The following is a 22,632-nucleotide window of genomic DNA, read 5'->3' as shown; positions in this document are numbered from 1 at the left end:
ATGTACACATCCCTTCTGTCCCTCCACTTCACAGCCAAAATTTCCTCGTTCCGTAAACTCGCCGCTTCGCCTTTTCTTAACCTTTTGTTGACGAGGCTTTGAGGAAAGCCCTTCCGGTTCGTTCTTACGGTGCCACATGATGGAGTTTGCTTTCTATGGAGGTTGCGGAACAGGGGTAAACTTGTATAAAAATTATCCACATAAAGATGGTAGCCTTTCTCCAGGAGTGGGTTTATGAGTTCCCAAACAACTTTCCCACTCGATCCGATGTATTCGGGGCAATTAGGGGGATGTAGCTGGGTGTCCTTCCCTTTGTATACCATGAAGGAATATGTATACCCTGTGGCTCGATCACACAATTTATACATCTTCACCCCATAGCGGGCCCTTTTGGAGGGAATAAATTGCTTTAGGCCCAGCCTGCCAGAAAATTTGATCAGGGACTCATCCACCCATATGTGTTGGTCTGGGGTAAACAACTGGGGGAAGATCTCAGAAAAATAATTTATTAGCAGCCGAATTTTGTAAAGTTTATCAAAATTTGGGTCATTCCGGGGAAGGCACTGGGTATTGTCGTTAAAGTGTAGGAATCTCATTATCATGAGATATCTGGTCCGGGGCATTATTGAGGAAAAGATGGGCATGTGATAGATGGGGCGGGATGACCAATATGCACGTATTTCATTTTTATTGTTTAGTCCCATACAAAATGTGAGGCCCAAACATTTTTTAAACTCCTCCACTGTTAGGGCTCTCCACTCGTAGGGACGGGCATAAGAGGACGTTGGGTTGCTTTCAATAAATTGTTGGGCATATAGGTTGGACTGGACCACAATGGATTCAAGCATGTCCTCTGTAAAAATTAGGTGGAAAAAGTCCATCAGGGAAAAATTGTGTGTGTCCACCTGGACTCCTGGGTTGGCAGTGAAAGGGGAAACGTTAGCTTCTCCTGAGTTAGGAGGAAGCCACAAGGGGTTCTGGAGGGAATAGGGAAGGCTGGCATGGGACCTAACCCTTTGGGGCCGAGTTGACACACTAGTACTTGGCCTTTACCGAGGTACTGTGGTGCCGGTGGATGGCACTGGGTTGCCGGTGGATGGCTCTGCGGTGCTTGTGGATGGTACCGCCTCCTCACCAGTACGCCTTCGTCTGACGGGCAGACTATCATCTTCCTCCTCCTAGGCTGTCATGGTACTGCTGCTGAGGACAGGCTCGTAGTCCACGTCAGACTCAGAATCTGAATATGAGGAAGAATCCGAAGCAGAAACCTCCCCGTTGCTCTCGTCGGCTGCAAGAATATCATATGCCTCCTCAGCTGAATATAATCCTTGTGACATTTTTATTGATCACAAATGGCACTGACAGGTGACGCTGATCTGGCAGATGACACTGACAGGTGACGCTGATCTGGCAGATGACACTGACAGGTGACACTGACGTGGCAGGTGGCACTGACAACACGTGGCACTGAACACGTGGCACTGACAACACGTGGCACTGACAAATGGCACTGGAGGCAGATGAGACTAGAGGCAGATGAGACTAGAGGCAGATGGCACTGGAGGCAGATGGGGCTGACAGATGGCGCTGACAGATGACGCTGACAGATGGGGCTGGCAGATGGGGCTGGCAGATGGGGCTGGCAGATGGGGCTGGCAGATGTCGCTCACAGATGTCGCTGACAGATGTCGCTCACAGATGTCGCTGACAGATGTCGCTGGCAGATGTCGCTGACAGATGGCACTGGGGCTGGCACTGGAAGATGGCACTGGCACTGGCAGATGGCGCTGGCTATTTGCTCTGGCTAATTGCTCTGGCAAATGGGGCTGGCAGATGGCACTGCGGCTGGCAGATGGCACTGGCGCTGGCAGGTGGCACTGGCACTGGCAGGTGGCACTGGCACTGGCAGGTGGCACTGGCGGCACTGACAGATGGCACTGGGGCTGACGGCACTGGGGCTGATGGCACTGGGGCTGACAGATGGCACTGGTGCTGGCAGGTGGCACTGGCACTGGCAGGTGACACTGGCGCTGGCAGGTGGCACTGGCACTGGTGGCACTGGCACTGGCACTACTGGCAGATGGCACTGAGCCTGACGGCACTGGGGCTGACAGATGGCACTGGGGCTTACAGATGGCACTGGGGCTGACAGATTTTATTCACAGTAAACTTTTTCACTCACAGATCCTCTCTCTCCTCACACGCTGTCTCTGTGTGAGGAGGGAGAGACACGGCAATGGGAGATGATCTCATATGTTTACATTTGAGATCATCTCCCATTGGCAGCTGCGATCGCGCTGTGAACGGCCGCTTTGATTGGCCGTTCACGGCGATCTGTGTTTGCTTGTCTCCGGGAGACACGGCGAGCACAAAACTTCCACGATGCACGCCCGCGGCGGCGCGCATTGCGGAAGTAAACACAAGGACGTCCAGGGACGGCCACCCGGACGAAAGCGCCTGCTCTACGGCCGTCATTCGGCTATAGGGCAGGCGGGAGGTGGTTAAACATGTTTTAATGTGTTTTGATAAAAAAAAAATTCGTGTTGAATTAAAGTACAAATTAAAAACAATCTGCATTTTGATTTGTAAATACCTTTGCACTATTTGTATTTCTATAATTTTAAACAAAACAATCTATAGAATACATTTTTTTTTAATTATATTGTGTATTTGTCTATGGATTACATATCAAAAAATGTAATACATTTTTTCATTACAGTTATTACTAAAAGAAATCACTGTTTGCTAAAAAAAAAAAAAAGTATTGCTTTGTTATCTTAATTAATAATTAAGACATTGCTGAATAAAGGTGAAGAAAGATCAATTCCACAGAATGGATAAATCAGAAGAAGGGAGGTGAAGGCAATTACACATTCTTAGGTACAGCTTCCTCTCCAGCAGGATGCATAGTAGTTGCATCACTAAATCCCATCCCAAATTTGACTGACTAGCAGTCAAAGGTGTACAGTGCTTCTCAGGCCGTGTACACACGGGCGGACTGTCTGGCCAACTAAGTCCGTCAGACAATCCGACAGACAGTCCGTCCTACTTTTGAATGAATGGACTTGACCACACACGATGAACAGACAGTCCGCTGAAAGCTTGCACGATGACGTGTACAGCACGTACGACGGGACTAGAAATACGACGTCCAATACACTGCAATGCAACCTTCGGCCGTGTAAATCCTTTCTGAGCATGCACCATACTTAGTCCGTCCAACTTGCCTACACACGAGCGGACTGTCCGCTGAAAACAAAGTTGGACGGACTGTATTACGGAAATTCCGAAAGACTTAGTCCGCCAGACTGTCCGCTGAAAAAGTCCGCTGAAGCCCACACACGAGCGGACTGTCCGCTGAAACACGTTTCAGCGGACCAAGTCCGTCAGACAGTCCGCCCGTGTGTACGCGGCCTCACACTACAGACATACAGCTATGATGCTGTAGGCACAGGAAGGTCTTGTAGAGGTAGGGTTCAGATTCATCACTACCATGATTTCAAAGTAAAGCCCTGGAATTTGTGAAGTTTTGGCTAAAACATTTGCAAGTCCACTGCCAAAAATAAGGATCAACCTTTATGGCAGTGCATAATCTTTTCTCTTGTCAGTTGAGTCACAAGAACCAATAATCTAAAGTAATGGACAATCAGACCCTTTCTATGGTGGTCTCATGAATGAATGAAATACTTGTATAGCGCACAATGCGAACTGAATCGCCTCTAGGCGCGCTCATGGCAACCATGTTATCAATGTGTGTCAGAGCTATTAGGGGAGCTGTCAAGTTTGTGTAGGGATAGTGTTATTTTTTTTGTTATTTTTTGTGGCATTGGTGCATGTTCCTTATGTCCCCTATGGCAATGCCAAGCTTTCTGTGCCTCTCATTTGACAATAGCTTTCTTATTTGCCCTACAAAATGGAAACATAGAAAAATGTACTCCCCCCTCCCCCAATAGACTTCATTGGAGGTCACGATACACTTTGCAACTTTGAATACTGAGCAAGATTTGTGAAAAAGTTTGCAGATCAAACCCTGGCAGATTTTCCCACATTCACATATTAGGCCAATGCAAGAACAATTCAGGACACAAAGTCAAGCTTTAAAAGCATTCCTTTGGCAATGTTAATATCTATAGATGTTCCGTATGACCTAAAACAAATCTTCATTTTTTTTAGTTCAGGTCCACTTTAAAAAGAAAATATTTGTTATAGACAGGCAAAGGGATTGATTTTTTTTAAATAACCATCATGAATACTAGTGGGCCAGAAAGGGGTCTGGCACTTGTACTTTCATTTTTAGATACCATGTAAGTGCATAATTTAATGAATTGATTTATTTTATATTTCCCTTGTCGTTTCCTTTGATTTACCTTTGTTCATAACTGATGATCTGCTTTCAGTGTCCTACTTCAATGACTGATAATTTAATCAAGCTGCTCTTTACAGTATATGGGCACAGTTCCATCACCTAAACTGGTTCCTTTTTACCAGTGCCAATTAAATATAGTAGCCATGTAGGAATACTTTCAAGCTGTGAGTCTGTTATTGAAACCTCTGATCAAGATCTGATTTAAAGTAGCCAATTGTTTTTTTTTTTTTTTTTAATAAGGACAAAGAAAAATAAAAGTTACAAAAAAAAGTCCTTGAAAAGTTTATATCTTAAATAAACCATGAAACATGGTAATGGCTTTCTTGCGACGGCTCTTGAATGCTATTCAGATTTTTTTCTGAAACAAACTTACCTGCCTAGACTCTTCTTTGATTGATCAGAGGATTTATAAAGATTGTAAAGTTTGCACTGCAGCATGATTGGAAGTCTAGTCCTAATGGGTAAACAGAATCTGCTAAGAATTCACAGAGCCATTTCATTTCCAAACTTCTATTAGAATTGATTTTTCTTTACAGGGATAGCATTATAAACAGGTTTGGTTACATTTTTACTGTCTTTTAAATGGACAGTATGTTCTAAAAAAGAAAACTCTAGACTCATTTTAAAAGTTTTATACTTGCTATATACACAATCTTAGGGGTTGATTTACTAAAACTGGAGCGTGCAAAATCTGGTGCAGCTGTGCATGGTAGTCAATCAGCTTCTAACTTCAGCTTGTTCAATTAAATTTTGACAAAATTACCTGCAAGATGATTGGTTTCTCTGTAGAACTGCACCAGATTTTGCACTCTTCAGTTTTATTAAACGAACACCTTAATGTCTGATTTTCTGTAACATACTTTAATTTGTGCATAATTACAGAAGTGATTTGGGGATTGAGCAGGCGCTATGACACACTTAGAAAATAATTGTAGAGAATGTCCATACTTTGAAATACTGTATTTGTTGAAAAAATATCTCCAGAAGTTAAAGTCAGAAAGAATACACTGCATGCAATCTGTAACTATCACAGTTTACATGTAATTGCATACTCTATATCATTGCTTGTATAAACTGAAGTGTCTAGTTCTGCTGCTTCTACGTTCTTTATTCCAATCTACACTTTGGAGAAAAACGTTTAGCTATTGGCCCACAGCAACTAAGTTCCTTGTTTATTTGAAGGATGAAAACTGGTTGAAGGTGGCCATAATGTGCCAGTGGGGTTGATTTACTAAAACTGGAGAGTGCAAGATCTTGTGCAGCTCTGCATAGAAACTAGACATGTGCATTTATTTTCGTCCGAATTTCAGGTATTTTCGTTATCATTTTAACAAATGATAACGAAAGTGCAAAATCCAAAAAACGAGAGATCCAACATAAATAAATGCTTTATTTTTATTTTTGTTGTGACAACAGTTCGATATAGATAGGAGATTCGACATGATGCTGACAATAACAATCTGTGTCTATCTAACCTGTGGTTGAATGTGCCTAACCTTAACTCTATTAGTCCAGGATTATTCTACACAGAGAGAAAAGATTCGACATAGAGAGAAAAGATTTGATGTATAGAGAAAACATTTGACATAGAGAGAAAACATTTGACATAGAGAGAAAACATTTGACATCGAGAGAAAAGATCGCTGCTGGAATTGGGTGGGGGAAGTAAAATAAAAATAATGATGATGATGAATGTTATTGGCTGATTGTAGCTAAAAAGGAGGAGCAGTAAAATAGCTAGAACTAAGTACATACGTACACCCAACTTACTTTCACTTACGATTGCTAGCAGAGAGAGACACACACACTGAATCATTTCAGAAGACAATCAATCTTAGCTGGTCTGTTTGTTAAATTATTTAGCAATTAAGCATAAGCACAGCAGCAGAACAATAGTGAAGCAAGTTACAGTTCAACTTCACTTTTTCATAATGATCTGCTGCTATTGTGTTAGTGTTGTGAACCTGATAGTGAAACTAGTGTTGCTATTGTTGTGATAGCTTCAGAGTTTGCTCGTGTTGTGGGGGGGGGGGGGGGGGCGTGGGGAATTTATTCTTATAGAGTCTATATTATAGATTGAGATTCTATATAGATTCTATATACCCTATCGTGTTACCTGTCTGATCAGTGATCACTATCACCAGTCCATTTTCTGTTTGAACTATATACATTCAACATGAACGACAAAAATTGGACAAAGCAGTGAAAAACATACAATAGTCAAATTTTTGTCTTATAGTGTCTGTCGAAAGTTTTAAGAAGATTCGAGGGAGCAGCTAAACTATACAGAGTCATACAGTTTAGCTGCTCCGTTGAATCTTCTTTGAACATTCAACCGAAGCCTTCAATGACAGATTCAACCTTAATCAATTTGGATTTTCAGACGAATGCAATTTTTAACGAACAACTAAATAAATAAAAACACATTTTGGGAGTAACTAAATAAATGTATTTTTTGGATGAAAACTAAATTCTGAAACAAAATATTTCAGTGTGCACATGTCTAATAGAAACCAATCAACTCCCAGGTATTTTTTTTGTCAAAGCTTAAATGAACAAGCTGAAGATAGAAGTTGGTTGGCTACCATGCACAGCTAAACCAAAGTTTGCACTCTCTAATTTTAGTATAAATATCAGCCTCATTGTGCTTTAGTACTAGACAATGGGGTTTATTTACTAAAGGCAAATCCACTGTGGATGCACTGCAAGTGCACTTAGAAGTGCACTTGCTATTATGATCTGAAGGGGGCTTACTCTGCTGTAATGAAGGAGACTCTAATGTGAAAGGCACTGACTCTGATGTGAAAGGTGACTCTGATGTAATGAAGGGACTCTGATAGATGGGGGACTCTGATGTAATGGGGGGACTGTGATATAATAGGGGCTAACTCTGATATGATGGGGGACTCTAATGTGAAGGGATGGCATTGGTGTGATGAAGGGACTCTGATGTCAAGAGATGTCTCGCCAATGTGATGGGCAGACTGTAATGTTAAGGGGACTGACTCTGCTGTGATGGATAACTTTGATGTGAAGTGGAAATACTGATGAGAAAAGATACTCTTCTATGTGAAACCAAGAAGAGGGTGACATCATTATTCAGTGCAGATGTCAGCATCCTTCAGCATCCTTCAGCCCAATAAACACAGTTCATGACTGATGTACCTTGAAATTCTGCATACTTTTAAAGGCTGTCATGACTGAAATAAGGTTGAGAAATGCTACTCTAATGCCCCGTAGCAAATGATCAGACATTGATTGGACATTCCAACAACAAAATCCATAGTTTTTTTCCGACGGATGTTGGTTCAAACTTGTCTTGCATACACACGGTCACACAAAGTTGGTTGGAAATTGTGAACGTCAAGAACGCAGTGATGTACAACACGTATGACAAGTCGAGAAAAATTAAGTGTAATACCCAGTGCGGCTCTTCTGCTTGATTCCGAGCATGCGTGGAACTTTGTGCATCGGAATTGTGTACACACGATCAGAATTTCCGACAATGGATTTTGTTGTCAGAAAATTTGAGGTCCAGATGTCAAATTTTGTGTGATGGAAATTGCGATGGGAAATGTCTGATGGAGCTTACACATGGTCAGAATTTCCGACAAAAAGCTCCCATCGAACATTTTCTGCCTAAAAATCCGACCGTGTGTGCGGGGTATAATACATATTCATGGCCACCACATAGAGTTCACTCTCGGATCCTTTCTGTACTATCAAGAAGTAATAGATGTTACTTGTGGGTCTCACCAAGTGAACAGGGTATACAGGCTCCCTGCATCGCTTTTACTGTGTAATAGATTGTCAGGGGCACACAATCAGTGCCAGCAGAGAGAGCTAAAAAGGACAGAAACACAGGAAGAGCTACACACAGACCAACATGGACCGTGGAACAGGAAGTGATGTCACCGGCATCTGATTGGACCTAGGCAGGACTGGAATAGAAGGAGCAGTCAGCCCTGAGCACTTAGCATTTCATCACTGCAGCCCTGATTAACAAGATTCCAGCCCTGCCTAGGTCCAATCAGATGCCAGTGACATCACTTCCTGTTCCACAGTCCATGCTGGTCTGTGTGGAGCTGCTTGGTTCCTTTATTCCTGGAGAAACACTGTGATCATTCCAGCCAGCTGCTCAATCCTTTCCAGCTATCTAGAACAGCGGTGGGACCCACAGAGCCATGGTGAATGCCAGGACTGCACTGATGAGCATGCATCTTATATCATGTTGTGTTTTTAATCTTATCCTAGTCATCATTTGAATACTACACTCAGGTCGGTGCCTCCCTCTCCCTGTTTTTTCCTTACCTTATCACATGATCAGCTGTCAGCTAATGACAGCTGATCACGTGACATAAACAAAAGATCATAATCGTTTGTTTTTTCTTCTTACACGCGAGGAGAAAAAAAAGCCGATCACCGGCTTCTGTGCAAGTGACATCGGTCCCGAAGAGGAAGATGCACAGCCATCTCACCTATGCCCACCAGTGCTGCCTGCCAGTGACACCTGCCAGTGCCCACAGTGCCACGAATCAGTGTCTACCACTGCATAACAGGCAATCAGTGTCACCTATCAATGCCACAGAGTGCCGCCTATCAGTGCCCACCAGTGGTGCCAATCAGTAACTCATCAGTGCCACCTAGCAGTGCTTCCTATCAGTGTCAACTACCAGTGACGATCAGTGCCCATCACTGCCACCCATCAGTGCCACCTATTAGTGCCCTTCAGTGCCATCTATCAATGCCCTTCGGTGATGCCCATCAGTGTCACCCATCAGTGTCACCTCAGTTCCATGTCTCAGTGCCACCATTGCCACCTATCAGTGCCCACCAGTGCCGTCTATCAGTTCCCATCAGTCTCGCCTTATCAGTCATCAATTCAGCCTATCAGTGCCAATCAGTGCATAACAAAATATAAAACGGTTTTATCTTTTTTTTACATTTTCAGCATTTTTTTATTTTTTTAACAAAAAGTAAAAAACCCAGAGATTTTTAAATACCACCAAAAGAAAGCTCTATTTGTGGGGAAAAAAATATAAAAATTTAATGTGGGTACAATGTTGTATGACCTCACAATTGTCATTCAAAGAGTGACAGCGCTAAAAGCTGAAAATTGGTCTGGGCCGGAGGGGTTTTTAAGTAGTGTCCAGTAAGCAAGTAGATATATAATGATGTTTTATATATATATATATATATATATATATATATATATATATATATATATATATATATATATATATATATATATATATATATATATATATATATATATAGAAAGAGAGAGAGAGAGAGAGAGAGAGATATAGAGATATATAGATAGATAGATAGATAGATAGATATCTATAAATAAATAATAATATCTAATAATTAGATAGGGAAGTTATAGTTTTTGGATTGCTTCAACCTGGCCTTTACACCAAGCAGTACGGCCAGTTCAAACATCATTTATACCATGGTTTATAAGAAACTGGAACAGCTGGTCCTTAGCATCACATTTATTAAGAATAATTTCTAGCACGTACTGCAATTTCTTTTGCAGCTGATATGATGTTTATCATTGATCGCTAAACAAAAGTCAGTTCTAATGAACCACGTTTCAACATACATTTTTAAAAGTGGAAATTCTTATTAAAGCCAGAAAAAAGCTGTAATCATTTGTTTCTGGTTTTTATATCTGAAACCTATTTTTCATGGTACAAGTTGTTATTGATAGTAACTGTGTCATGCTTTTCTGCCTTCAGCTTTATGTGGTGGAGATGTCAGAGGTCCCAGTGGCACAATTTTGTCTCCTGGTTACCCTGAGTTCTACCCAAACTCTTTGAACTGTACCTGGACAATTGAGGTGACCCATGGCAAAGGTAAATCTTTCTTGATAGTATGTTTATTGTTGATAGTATTGTTTATTGTGGTTATTGCGTTGTGCCTGTTTAAAATGAACAATTTCTGACACTGTAAAATAAAATGGATATTGTAGAGAACTAACAGCATGTACATGTATGTATACATGTTTACTCCTCATTTCAAGATGCTATGGAACTCTCAGTGTCCAATGCTGATAAGAGGAATATCTTGTTGAAACACATACCAAAGAAAAAACACTTGGTCTTATTTTAAGCAACCCATAAATTATGCATTTTTCTTTCCTTCCAACATGGGTTGAAGGAAAGAAAATTGCTTGATTCCCCCATCAACACTGACTGTGTTGGTGGAGGAATTTATCAATTTTCTTTCCCTCCTGCTGTGCCATTCTGCTCTGCTGGAGGGATTCGGAGAGCCTTCCCCACTGACATAATTCAAAGTTCACTTCTGGCTGCTATGGCCACCCACAGTTATCACCAACAGACTGGTTGTACTGAAGTCTATCCATCTATCAACTTCAGTACAACCAGCCTGCCGACAGATGGATGGAATCTCGGCAATCCCTGCTGAACTGACGAGAATGGATCTATGGTCGACTTTGCTTTAGTAAAATGAATATCTGGTTGCAACAGAATTGCACTTTGTTGCATAATTATTGTTGTGCTCAATGCTCTATCAAACTACATATAAATTATGAAAATTGTATATTTATTTGAACTATTATTTCTTATATTCCTTTAAAACCTACCAGAGAAATGTTTAAGAATGCATATTACTGATTTGTGTTATGTGTTAAATACTGTTGCACTTACCTAATTAGTGTCTACAGTATATAAATGTTGGTAGCCAGTATGTGCTTCACTCCAGGGTGACTGTTATGGGTGGGAATTAAAATCTTTTTTACCTTCTCTCTCAGCTACTAAGTATCATGTTTTGCATACTTTTGTTCTTTGCTCTTGCTTCAACTCCATTAAGAGAATTGCACAGTGCATTAAGTAGTATCATGAAGAACAAGGCAGTTGATGGCATTGCATTGATTAGGAGCACTCATGTTGTGAAAGCTGTTACATTAAAAGAAGCTTAATTGGAACAAACCCATATTTTCTCTATGTTTATGTGTCTATTGAAAAGGGATCTAGAATTTATTTTTGGTACATATGTGAAAAGGGTTAATTTAATAATAACAAAACATACCAAAATTCTGAAAAACTCCAGCTACCTGCACACGGACAGGTAACTATAAACTAATATTTAGATTTAAAGCAAAAGTCACAATTCTTTTTTAAATTAGATTGTCTTTTCCACCAGGTTGATTGAAGATGATTGTTTAAATAAAGCAGTTTTAATTTATGGCAAGAAAAAAATTATTATACTCTACATTTTTATGTTGTTTGGGGAATCATACATGCATCCTAATGATTCATGTGAAGCATGAATACTAATGGTAGATCCAAATTTATACTATTAGTTTTTCACACTTGATGTTAGGTTGTAGTTAGTGCTTAGTGCCCAAGGTGGCAATCACCAAGAACCAGCACTGCCAGAGGAAGAGGGTCATATGCTCTACCTTAACTGGAAGTACTGGAGATTACTGGGAAGGTGAGTGTGTGTAATTGAAGAGGCAGATATGTGAACCAATTGATTTTCCTTTTATTAGCAAAGGCCCTTCTTCAGTTTGAAGGAGACCATTGAGGGCACAGCAACATGTTTGCTTAATTGCTGCCTACCTAGCATCATATACGGTACTTATTTTTCCATTGATCTCATGCCATTCAGTTTATTCTCCAGGAGCCAAAAGTAATACCCTCAACTTCCTGGTATGGAGATGCATGTGGGCCAATCACACAAGGACTGCATCACCCTCTATGAGCTCTGACTCCCACAACTTGTAGCTAAGATGAGAATTTTTGTCTTTACCCTTAGTGAATGAACAAAGTAGTGGGAGAGTGAAAGGAAGGCAAATACTGCATGTGTATCTCTGGAGATCTACAATAAAAATACCTATTGCTTTGTCATGTAAGGGCAAGCACAGATTTATTTTAAGGACTGTTATGATGTAAGGTTTATACAATACAATGTCATCTAAGTATTAATTGTACAACTCTTACATTCAATAGTGGCCCATACCAACTGTACTGTACTGGTGTAGACATTGGGATCCATTATTTCCTAAAACATGTTTTATCATGTTTTTCAATTATTTTGTAGCGCTTTATTAAAAATGTTTTAAAAAATGTTATTTCATTTATAATTGACCTTAGTATGCATTGTAATAGTATAGATTAAGTCTCATGACTATTAATAGGACAACTTTCAGAATAAAATTAGTAAAGTATGCTTATATTAACATGATTAAAACTATCATTAAGCAATCAGGAATGTGTATACCCTGCTGCAATTAGAGGGTTCTAAAGAGGAAAGCGACAGGGTCTGCATCCCATTAGACATGATTTTCCTTTGGGAGCATCTCACAAAAAGTGATATCTCTTTGTCCATGTGCATGATGCACTTGCAGGGTTCTAAACAGGAAATTTACAGGGTCTGCACCCCGTTAGATGTGATTTCAATTTGGGAGTTTCTCACAAAAAGTAAAAGTTTAGTTTTATTGCAGGGGATGCCTACAATCTGACTTGTATCTTAGTGCAGTCTTCTGGGAAAATCAGTAAGCTAATCACCCATTACATATCTGGGAGGGGGGCATTCTGTACACCATGTGTGTACAGAATGCCTCAGGGTTGTCCCATTGCATTACATTTTACAGAAAATCACAGTGCTGCAGATTGGGAACAAGAGGTCATTTTTAATAACCAAGCAATTGTAAGGCCTAGCCTTAACATAAATCTGGGAATTTGATGGCACAAACAAGAGATATACCAAACAAAAATAAAACATAATAAATTATTTTATACAAGAATATACAATAATATAATCCAATTGTGCCAACAACCTCTGAATTGTGGTCTGGCCAATCGGAATACCCCATGTAGGACACAGACACTTTGACACTTTTGTACAGGTATACTAGGCAACATGATATTGGAGGTGTACAAGTCCTAATCCAGTGGTCAATGTGTTACACATATAGAATAGCTTCCTTAGGACTGTGTAGCATGGGGTATCAATCAGAATGGCTGAGTGTAATATTTTTTGTCAATACATTTTTATTAGGTTATCAAAACATGACAGAAATTGGTACACAACACAGATATTGTAGAAAGTATACATTAGTAGTCTGTACATCATGTAGTTGGATCTGTACAAGATAATATAATACATTATTGGTTCAAATGCTAGACATATTTACCAGTCCAAGCTGACCATGAGTGGTCAAATTTGGTGCAGTTAAGTGAATTAATCACCAGGAGACATTCATAAGTGTAGTTAATATTTGGAGACGAGAAATTTGATGTATACCAATAGGGATGAGCCAGCGGTTCGAGTCGAACTTAGTCGACTTAGTCTCTCCCGTTCGCCAAATACCGAACATTATGGGGCATTTGTGGGAAATTCGAGGGCCCACAGAACGCGCCATAATAAACGGCGAGACTGTCAATGAACTGCGAGATCGCAGTGCATTGATGGCTGCTGCTTGGCTAAAGCATGTACCTGACCTGCATGCTTTGGCCGATCACAGTGCGCTCTGCTGTGAGAGCCATGATTGGCCAAAGGCCACTCCACACTATGTAAGGCTGCTTACCCAGCAGCCATACATAGTTTTATGAATGAGAGCACATTTGTAAAGGAAAAATGTAATTTAACTGCTCGGGCTGTAATGTATTGCCAGGTTCGGGCAATATAGATAAAAATCTTTGAAAGAAACGGCACAGCCAGTCCATTACTAGGCCCTTTGAGTCTGGTATGGATATTAAGGGGAACCCTTCACCACAATTTAAAAAAAAAATTGCTTGGGGGGGTCCCCCCAAAATCCATACCAGGCCCCTTAGATCTGGTATGAATATTAAGGGTAACCCTGTACAAACATGTTAAATAAAATGGTGTAGGGGACCCCCCAAAATCCAACCTGGCAGGCCACAGGAAAAGGGGGAACGAGAGAGCGTACTCCCCCTCTTGAACCATACCAGGCCACATGCCCTCAACATGGGGAGGATGCTTTGGGGTCCCCCAAAGCCCCTTGTCCGAATGTTAATGTGGACAAGGGCCTTATCCACACAACCCTTGCCTGGTGGTTGTGGCGGTCTGTGGGCGGGGGGCTTACCAGAATCTGGAATCCCCCTTTAACACGGGGACCCCTAGATCCCACCCCCCATGTGAATGGGTATCAGGTACATTGTACCCCTACACATTCACCCAAAAAAGTGTCAACGTGATAAAAATGACAGGAGACATTATAAATTATTAAAAAATAATTTAAAAGAAAGTGTCCTGTGATGTACCTCCATCTTCGATCACAACATCCGCCAACCCAAGAAAAAAAAGAAACCAGAAAAAACTCTACCTCAATGGGAGGTTCCCGCTGAATGCATGCTTTTTCCAATGAAAGCTGTTATATAGCTGAGATGATGACCCGGAGACGTAAATGGATGACCTCGCCCCCTTCTGATGCCATGTAATGTCACAGGGGAGCCAGAGTTTTTTTTTTCTCAGTCCATCGGACGCTGTGATCGAAGATGAATGGACATTGCGGAACACTTTTAATAAAGGACTTGTTCCAAACTATCTCCTGTCATTTTTACACTTTTTTTGGTGCATGTGTAGGGGTAAAATGTACCCGATACCCATTCACATTGTCTTGTTAAAGGGGGCTTCAAGATTCCAATAACCCCACACTCGTAGACCCCCACAACCACCAGACAAGGGTTGTGGATATGAAGCCCTTGACCCCATAAACATGGGGACAAGGTGCTTTGGGGAGACCCCAAAGCATACTCCCCATGTTGAAGGTATGTGGCCTGGAATGGTTCAGGAGGGGGAGTGCTCTCTGGCCCCCCTTTTCCTGCGGCCTGCCAGGTTGCATGCTTGGATAAGGGCCTGGTATGGATTTTGGGAGGCTACACCATTTTTTTTTTCATTTTGGCTTGGGGTTTCCCTTAAAATCCATACCAGACCTAAAGAGCCAGGTATGGATTTTGGGGGGACCCCTATGCCATTTTTTGAAATTTTGGTGCAGTGTTCCCCTAATATCCATACCAGACCTGAAGGGCCTGGTATGGGTTTTGGGGGGACCCCCATGCAATGTTTTTTTACATTTTGGTGTGGGGTTCCCCTTAATATCCATACCAGACCCATTGGGCCTGGTAATGGACTGGGGGGACCCATACCATTTTTTTCAATGATTTTTATCTATATTGCAGAGATCCAACAATACATTACAGCAGTTTTAAATTACATGTTTTTCCTTTAGAAATTTCATTTTGCTGTGGTACTGTTCTAAACACGGGAAAGATGTGCTACTTGCATACTGCATGCATACTAAGGACACCCCCAAGCATGATATTTAAAGGAATATTTCATTTTTATTATTTCACTTTAAGCATTATTAAATTCACTGCTCCTGAAAAATTGCCATTTTTAAAACTTTTTTTGTATCAATACATGTCCCCTGGGGCAGGATCCGGGTCCCCAAACACTTTTTATGACAATAACTGGCATATAAGCCTTTAAAATTAGCACTTTTGATCTTTCACGTTAGTGTCCCATAGACTTTAATGGTGTTCGCACAAATCCTTTGCCTGTTCGCAAGTCCTGGTGCAAACCGACCGGGTGGTGTTCACCACATCCCTATATACCGATTACCTCAGCATTAACCCAAGCCCACAGTGTGTTTTTGTTTGTATTCCCCCTGTAGTATTAAAATATGTTAGTGGAGCTGACCAACTAGAGGCGTAGATGAGATATTTGTCACCACGGTGACTAATGAGCCTAAGGCCGCGTACACACGCGCGGACTGTTCGCCCAACTTTGTCCGTCCAACAGTTTCGGCAAACAGTCCGCTCAAACTTAGCATGGACGGACATGGCCACACACGACGGACGAACAGTTTGCTGAAACCGTGCGCGATGACGTTTCGGCACGCACGACGGATCGAAAATGTCGACGTCCAATACACTGCAATGCAACCTTCCGACGTGGAAATCCTTTCTGAGCATGCGCGAGACTTAGTTGGCCGAACAAGCCTACACACGAGCGAACAGTCCGCTGAAACCTTGTTTCAGCGGACAGTTTTTCGGAATTTCCGTAAGACCTTGTTCGTCCAACTGTCCGCTGAAACTGTCCGCTGAAGCCCCACACATGAGCGGACTGTCCGCCCAAACACTGTTCAGCGGACAAGGTTGGGCGAACAGTCCGCCCGTGTGTACGCGGCCTCAGTTGTGGAAAAAGCTTTTTAAGTGTTGCCCTATCTTCATTTTGTGAGGGAAGCTTTTTTCTACCCAAGTACAAGGTCAACACATTTTTTTATTATAATGTTGTTTGTTAAAAAACATGCCAAACTTCTTTCCTAGCACCAGATTTTTAGATGGGAGAGATTTATGCCCCGTACACATGATCGGACTTTCTGATAACAAAACTGTAGAATTTTGTTCAAAGGTTGTTTGCTCCAAATTGTTTTGCATACACACGGTCACACAAATGTTGGGCAACAATTATGAACGTGGTGACGTAAAAAAAAATACGGCGAGCCAAGAAATAGGAAGTTCAATAGCCATTGCGACTCTTTCTGCTTGATTCCAAGCATGCATGAACTTTTGTGCATCAGACTTGTGTACAGACGATCGGAAATTCCGACAACAAAGTTTTGTTGGCGGAAAATTTGAGAACCTGCTAGCCAACATTTCTTGGCGGCAAGTCAGACAACAAATGTTCGATGGAGCAAACACACATGTAGCCAACAAGCTCAGATCCAACATTTGTTGTCGGAAAATCTGATCGTGTGTATGAGGATTTACTCTTTTTTAACTCCCCCAAGTGTATAGAGAGTTTATGGTCTATATCCTAATAGTATCAAACACTACATGCAGTAATCCTACCATTTATTAAATCCTAAAAAAATGTTAGGTAATTTGCTCTCCCTTTGCTTTGGTGCATGGGTATGTGCACCCCTGTTCTTGTTTAAGTATAAGTACATGCCGTAAATAGGAGGTTGGAAATTTGTAGAATATAGTAAGCATTGGTTTAAGTAACCATCCATCCTAGTCATAGTGCTTTGCATGTAATGTTAATAAGATTCAATTACAATACGGTTTCTGTAGCAATTGTATATGGTAAATCGATTTTTGTTATTTGCTATTTTTTTCCCCACAAAAGTAGAGTTATTTAAGTAAGTAATGTCAAATATAAGCAAGTGCAAGAGTTGAAGCGGTTAAATAATGTTAGAGATTTGTTGTAAAAATTCTCTGCAATGCCACAGCAGATTTTTGTTGCCTCTGATCTGATCTTTGATCTATAGCATTGTTAGGAAAACTCGAGTGAGGACAAATGAGTCCTGGGTGGCTGGTGACATGTAACAATTCACAGTAACACCAATCTTTCTTGAAAAAAATCCTGTATCTATGAAATCTGAGTTAACAAAAACATGCCATTTTAAGAATGTTTCCACTTCATCAGATGGTTTGAGAAATCCTCCCCAAAATGCTGTTATCTGTGTACTGATGAAAAGGGATTTTCCGAAGGTAGACTGCTTTTCAGTTGGTGTTATCCTTTTATTCATTTTGCTTTATATAGCACTATCACTTGCTGTGGTGCCGTACAAATGAATACAAAAAAAACAAAAACAAGTGAGTACAAGTAACACACTGAATAAAATTTTCCTAATGATTAATACAAACAATTTTTAAATCAAAGGAGGTCCCTGCCCACATGTATACGTTAACAAGATCTAGATAATTGTGACCATCCATTCCTTAGCATGGGTACAGATGAATCACAATGTTGTCAGTTCAGGAATGACCAGTCGAATTTCGATCTTTGTGTTATTAGGGAACATGCAGTTCAAGAATGTCACTTGCCAATGTCAGGTGCATGAAAACAAAAAGTGTGCAAAGTCTTACAGATTATTTTATTTACAAAGCTGCTGCAGTGACAAGCCTGTGCCAACATGCTGTAGAAAAGGTGCCCGGCTTTCTGTGTATAAGCAATGGGTCTGACATGTCCCCTCCTGAGTTAAAGTGATACTAAAGTCTTGGTAATTTTTTCTTTAAATCTAACAAACATGTTATACTCACCCGTACTGTGCAGTGGTTTTGCACAGAGCTGCCTGGATCTTCCTCTTCTTGGCACCCTCACCAGCGCTCTTGGCTCCTCCCTCCTACAACTTGCTATAGGGGCACTTGAGCCGAGCCGCACCTCTGTGTATTATTCAGACATGGAGTCATGATTCAGCTCTGCCCCCTCTCTCTCCTCATTGGCTAACTGCCTTTGATTGAAAGTGACACTGCTACTGTGTTTCAGCCAATCAGGAGGGAGAGTCCCAGATGGCCGAGGCACTTGTGCACATTGCTGGACAGAAATATGGCTCAGGTAAGAATTAGGGGGGCTGAGGGCGGCTGCTACACACAGAAGGTTTTTTATCTTAATGCATAGACTGCATTAAGAAGAAAACCTTCTGCCTTTACAACCATTGTAAAGCTAGAGCTCTAGAATAAGCAGAAATCGTAACTTTGCTTATCAGAGCACTATAAGTCTGATTCAGCATGAGGCATACCAACCCTCTGCAGCGAGACCACCGCTTTCACATAATAATAAATAATAATCAGTGGCCTTCTGTGCAGAAGAGCAGGGGACATGATTTTCTGAAGAAAGTGAATTGTAAATTGAAACATGCTTTGTTTTTTGATACACCTGGAATGCATTTAGCTGATCTGATCACAAAATGCAATTATTATACCTCTAAGCCCTTGTACACACAGTCGGACATTCCGACAACCAAATCCATCTGATTTTGTCCGACGGATTTTGTCCGAAACTGGTGTTGCATACACACGTTCGGGCAAAGTTTTCAGAAAATTTGATCGTTCAGAACGTGATGATGTTAGTTCATTACGATGGGACTACATTCAGGCTAGTAGCCAATAGCTTTGGTCTAGGAATTTGATCTGAGCATGCGTGGCACTTTGTCCGATCGTAATTCTCTATAAACGATCGGACAAAGTCTGATCGGATCATGTTGTCGGAAAATTTTACAGCCCATCTCTAAAACCTTGTCAGTAGGATATTCCGATGAAAACAGTCCGATGGAGCCCACACACGGTCGGATTATCCGACAACACGGTCTGATCGGACATTTTCCATCGGAATGTCCAACCTTGTGTACAAGGGCTTAGAGGTTCTATATGAATTTCCAATAATCTGAAAGTGTAAGACAAAAAAAATGTCATCCTATGCAATTTCTCTTGTACAGACCATATTCTACTGACATAATTGTCATGCTCCATATTGAGTGATTCTCATAGTTATCTGTACTATCGAACAGTATATTTTTGTATAAGCACACTTTTACTCCACACATGAATGAATGTGTTTTCTATACAATAAATTATATTCATTTGAGTTTTTCGTAGTTACTCCTCATTTAGGTTTGGCACTACTTGACAACTTTCATCAAATTAATTCTTCTATTAAACTGTGTATGATGTTCTCTTGTGATTTACCCTTCACTTTTAGCATTTGTAATTTATTCATTCCAGTTTTGTACAATGATCTTGCTGAGATGTACAGTTCTAGCCTGTCCATATTAGATTTTTTTTTAACTATCATAGTCCAGCTATACAGACTTTCCCCTAACCTGTGACCTTGGCTCCATTCCCAGACTGGCTTTTTTTCTCTAGCCTTGCTATGCAATGCAATTAGCACCTTTCTTATTTGGACTTAACCCAATAGCCAACTTTGATTTGTAAGTTCTATATTCCGATTTTTAAAACACTAATTCAGAATGTACAAAATCATAAAAAATAGATATGGAATAATGTTATTTAATCACACTACAAATACAGACAACATTTTTTATCACTCTTATGATGCCTACACATGGTCGGAATTTCGGCCAGCAAAAGACCGATGAGAGCTTTTCTTCTGAAAATGCGACCGGGTGCATGTTCCATCGGAATTTTACTGGCTAAATTTCCACCAGCAAAAGATTGAGAGCAGGTTCTTAATTTTTCAGACGGAAAAAGTTTTTATCAGAAATTACGATCATGTTTATGCTATTCCGACACACAGAAACTCACGCATGCTCAGATTCAACTATGAGACCAAAATTACAATATTGTGTATGGGGCCTGACTGTTATGGAAAGAATAAGCTTCATTAATGGTTTGGACTGTGAAAATACTTTAAGCTGTGCTGCTTCAAGAACATTAGTTACATATTAGTGCCACTGTGCATTTGTAACCGCAGTTTACACTGCCATGCAGCTTATATTATTCATTTTTTCCTATTTATATAGAAATCGAATTTGGTCCATTCCTATGGGCACCTTTTCGTAAGGGTTAACTGTCTGCCTTGCCAGTGTTTATGTTCACTATGTATATTGATTTGACTATGGGGTGAAATAGATTCTAGTTCCTGCTTTGCAATAACACAGAATCCATGCCTTCCCACCTGTCAGAATGTGGATCTTCCCTATTTACATAGGCCGATCTCTGTTCTGTGTAGTTTACCGATGATCGGTGGGTGTCGGAAGACATTGAGAGCCCGACACCCACAGATCGGCTTCTGCTGTGAATTATCACAGCAGAAGGGACCCGCCAGTGGTGCGTGCAGCCCCTGCAGGCAGGAAGGAAGTGCAGGTTCATATATACATATATATATATATATATATATATATATATATATATATATATATATATATATATATATATATATATATATATATATATATATATATATATATATATATATATATATATATATACATATACATGTGATTTGGCGCACAGCTGCCACCCTGTAGCAGTAAAACTGTTATAGAGGTGCTCAACAAATGGTTAACCCCCCTGACGGTATTCCCAAGTCTGGCTCGGGGTGGATTTTTTGTACCATTAGCGGTAACCCCGAGCCAGACTCGGGACTGCATCGCTGGATCCAGGAGGATGCTTACTTACCTTCTCCCTTGGATCCAGCGTTGTCTCCCCGTTGTACGAGCGAGCCGTGTCTCGCTTGATCTATCACGGAGCTGATCTCCATTCCCTGCGAGCGTTACGACGCACGGGGACGGAGATCGGCGCCAAATTCAAAAAGTGAAACACACAGTATACATACAGTATAATGTAATCTTACAGAGTACATTGCTGTATGTAAATATTTCACATCCCCTTTGTCCCTAGTGGTCTGTCCAGTGTCCTGCATGCAGTTTTATATTATAAAAACTGTTCTTTATGCCTGGAAACTGGAGATTGTCCATAGCAACCAAAACTGTCTCTTTACATCAAAAATTTTTAGATCAGCTAGAAAACAGCGATAATAAATTGGAATCACTCGCAGAATTGAGCGATAGCGATTTGTGGGGAGATCCGTCATCAAATATTGAAAAGTAATGACAATTCTGCAACTGAGCAAATTTCAGTGTTTTTGATTTGATTACATTATTGAATAATTTTTATTATTGTTATATTATTATTTGGTACAATTATTTATAGTTATTTATTATATTATAATTTATGATTTCATTTTTCAAACTTTATTATACCTGGGATGTCTGCTAGACTCTGGTTTGGACAGATTTAAGAGAGTTATTCCTAAGAATTACAGGACTACAATATAAAACGCCAAATTTTCATGCAAAATAATTGTACCGCTTTTAGCACCTAAAATCCGAAATAATCGTACCGCCAGGGAGGTTAAGACAATTAAAAGACCTGTAAGCACATTTGCAATATGATGTGTAAATTCCCTATATTTTTTAATATGTTGGAAGAGAGATATGCAAATACCTTCTGTTTCAAAGCCAAATCCAGGTCTGGGTCCAAGACTTCATAGGCCCCTAGCCTTGCAGGCTGTTTTTGCTTTACACTGACCATTGTTAATTATGAGGTCAAAAAGCCTAACACATACTTTTGCATTCGCTTCCTTTCTATTACTTTTTAGAAATCACTGCTGATGACCCACTAAACTGTAAAGGTATTACAGCATGAATAGGCAGTTTGGTTATGCAGTTGGAGCTGCACCCAAACCCCATGGAGAAATGCTATATTCAATATTCAAAAAAAGGAAATACCACCATATAGGGCTATATGGAGTGATTGTGTTCTTTTTTCAACGATTAAATAGTCCAAGACAAGTTGGGATGTGGGATGTTTGATGGGTAGGCATCCTGTGTGGGTGTTGAGAAAGTAAGGGCAAATCTGTGGATTCCACCTTCAAACTTCCTGAACTGACTGATGTATTGGGACTGTGAAAGAGAAAAATATTGAAAGAAGCAATGTGATGTTGGCCAAAGTTTTGTTTTTGTG

The 22,632-nt window shown here is 40.6% G+C and overlaps 1 protein-coding gene across 1 annotated transcript in view; it reads left to right on the top strand.

Annotated features, from left to right (window-relative positions):
* The window catches only part of CSMD3 (CUB and Sushi multiple domains 3), a 1,166,690-nt gene that overhangs the window by 529,907 nt on the left and 614,151 nt on the right, over nucleotides 1-22,632 (top strand). Inside the window, exon 19 of the mRNA XM_077493847.1 lies at nucleotides 10,111-10,227. Within this exon, the coding sequence (XP_077349973.1) occupies nucleotides 10,111-10,227 (117 nt within the window). The remainder of the gene's footprint in view (nucleotides 1-10,110; nucleotides 10,228-22,632) is intronic.

Source organism: Lithobates pipiens, unplaced genomic scaffold (assembly GCF_037356315.1).
Source record: "Lithobates pipiens isolate NorthernLeopardFrog02 unplaced genomic scaffold, aLitPip1_a1.2 Scaffold_19, whole genome shotgun sequence".
In the NCBI taxonomy this organism is placed as follows: domain Eukaryota; kingdom Metazoa; phylum Chordata; class Amphibia; order Anura; family Ranidae; genus Lithobates; species Lithobates pipiens.
Note: the sequence above shows the minus strand (reverse complement) of the source record. Positions and strands in the feature narration are given on the sequence as shown.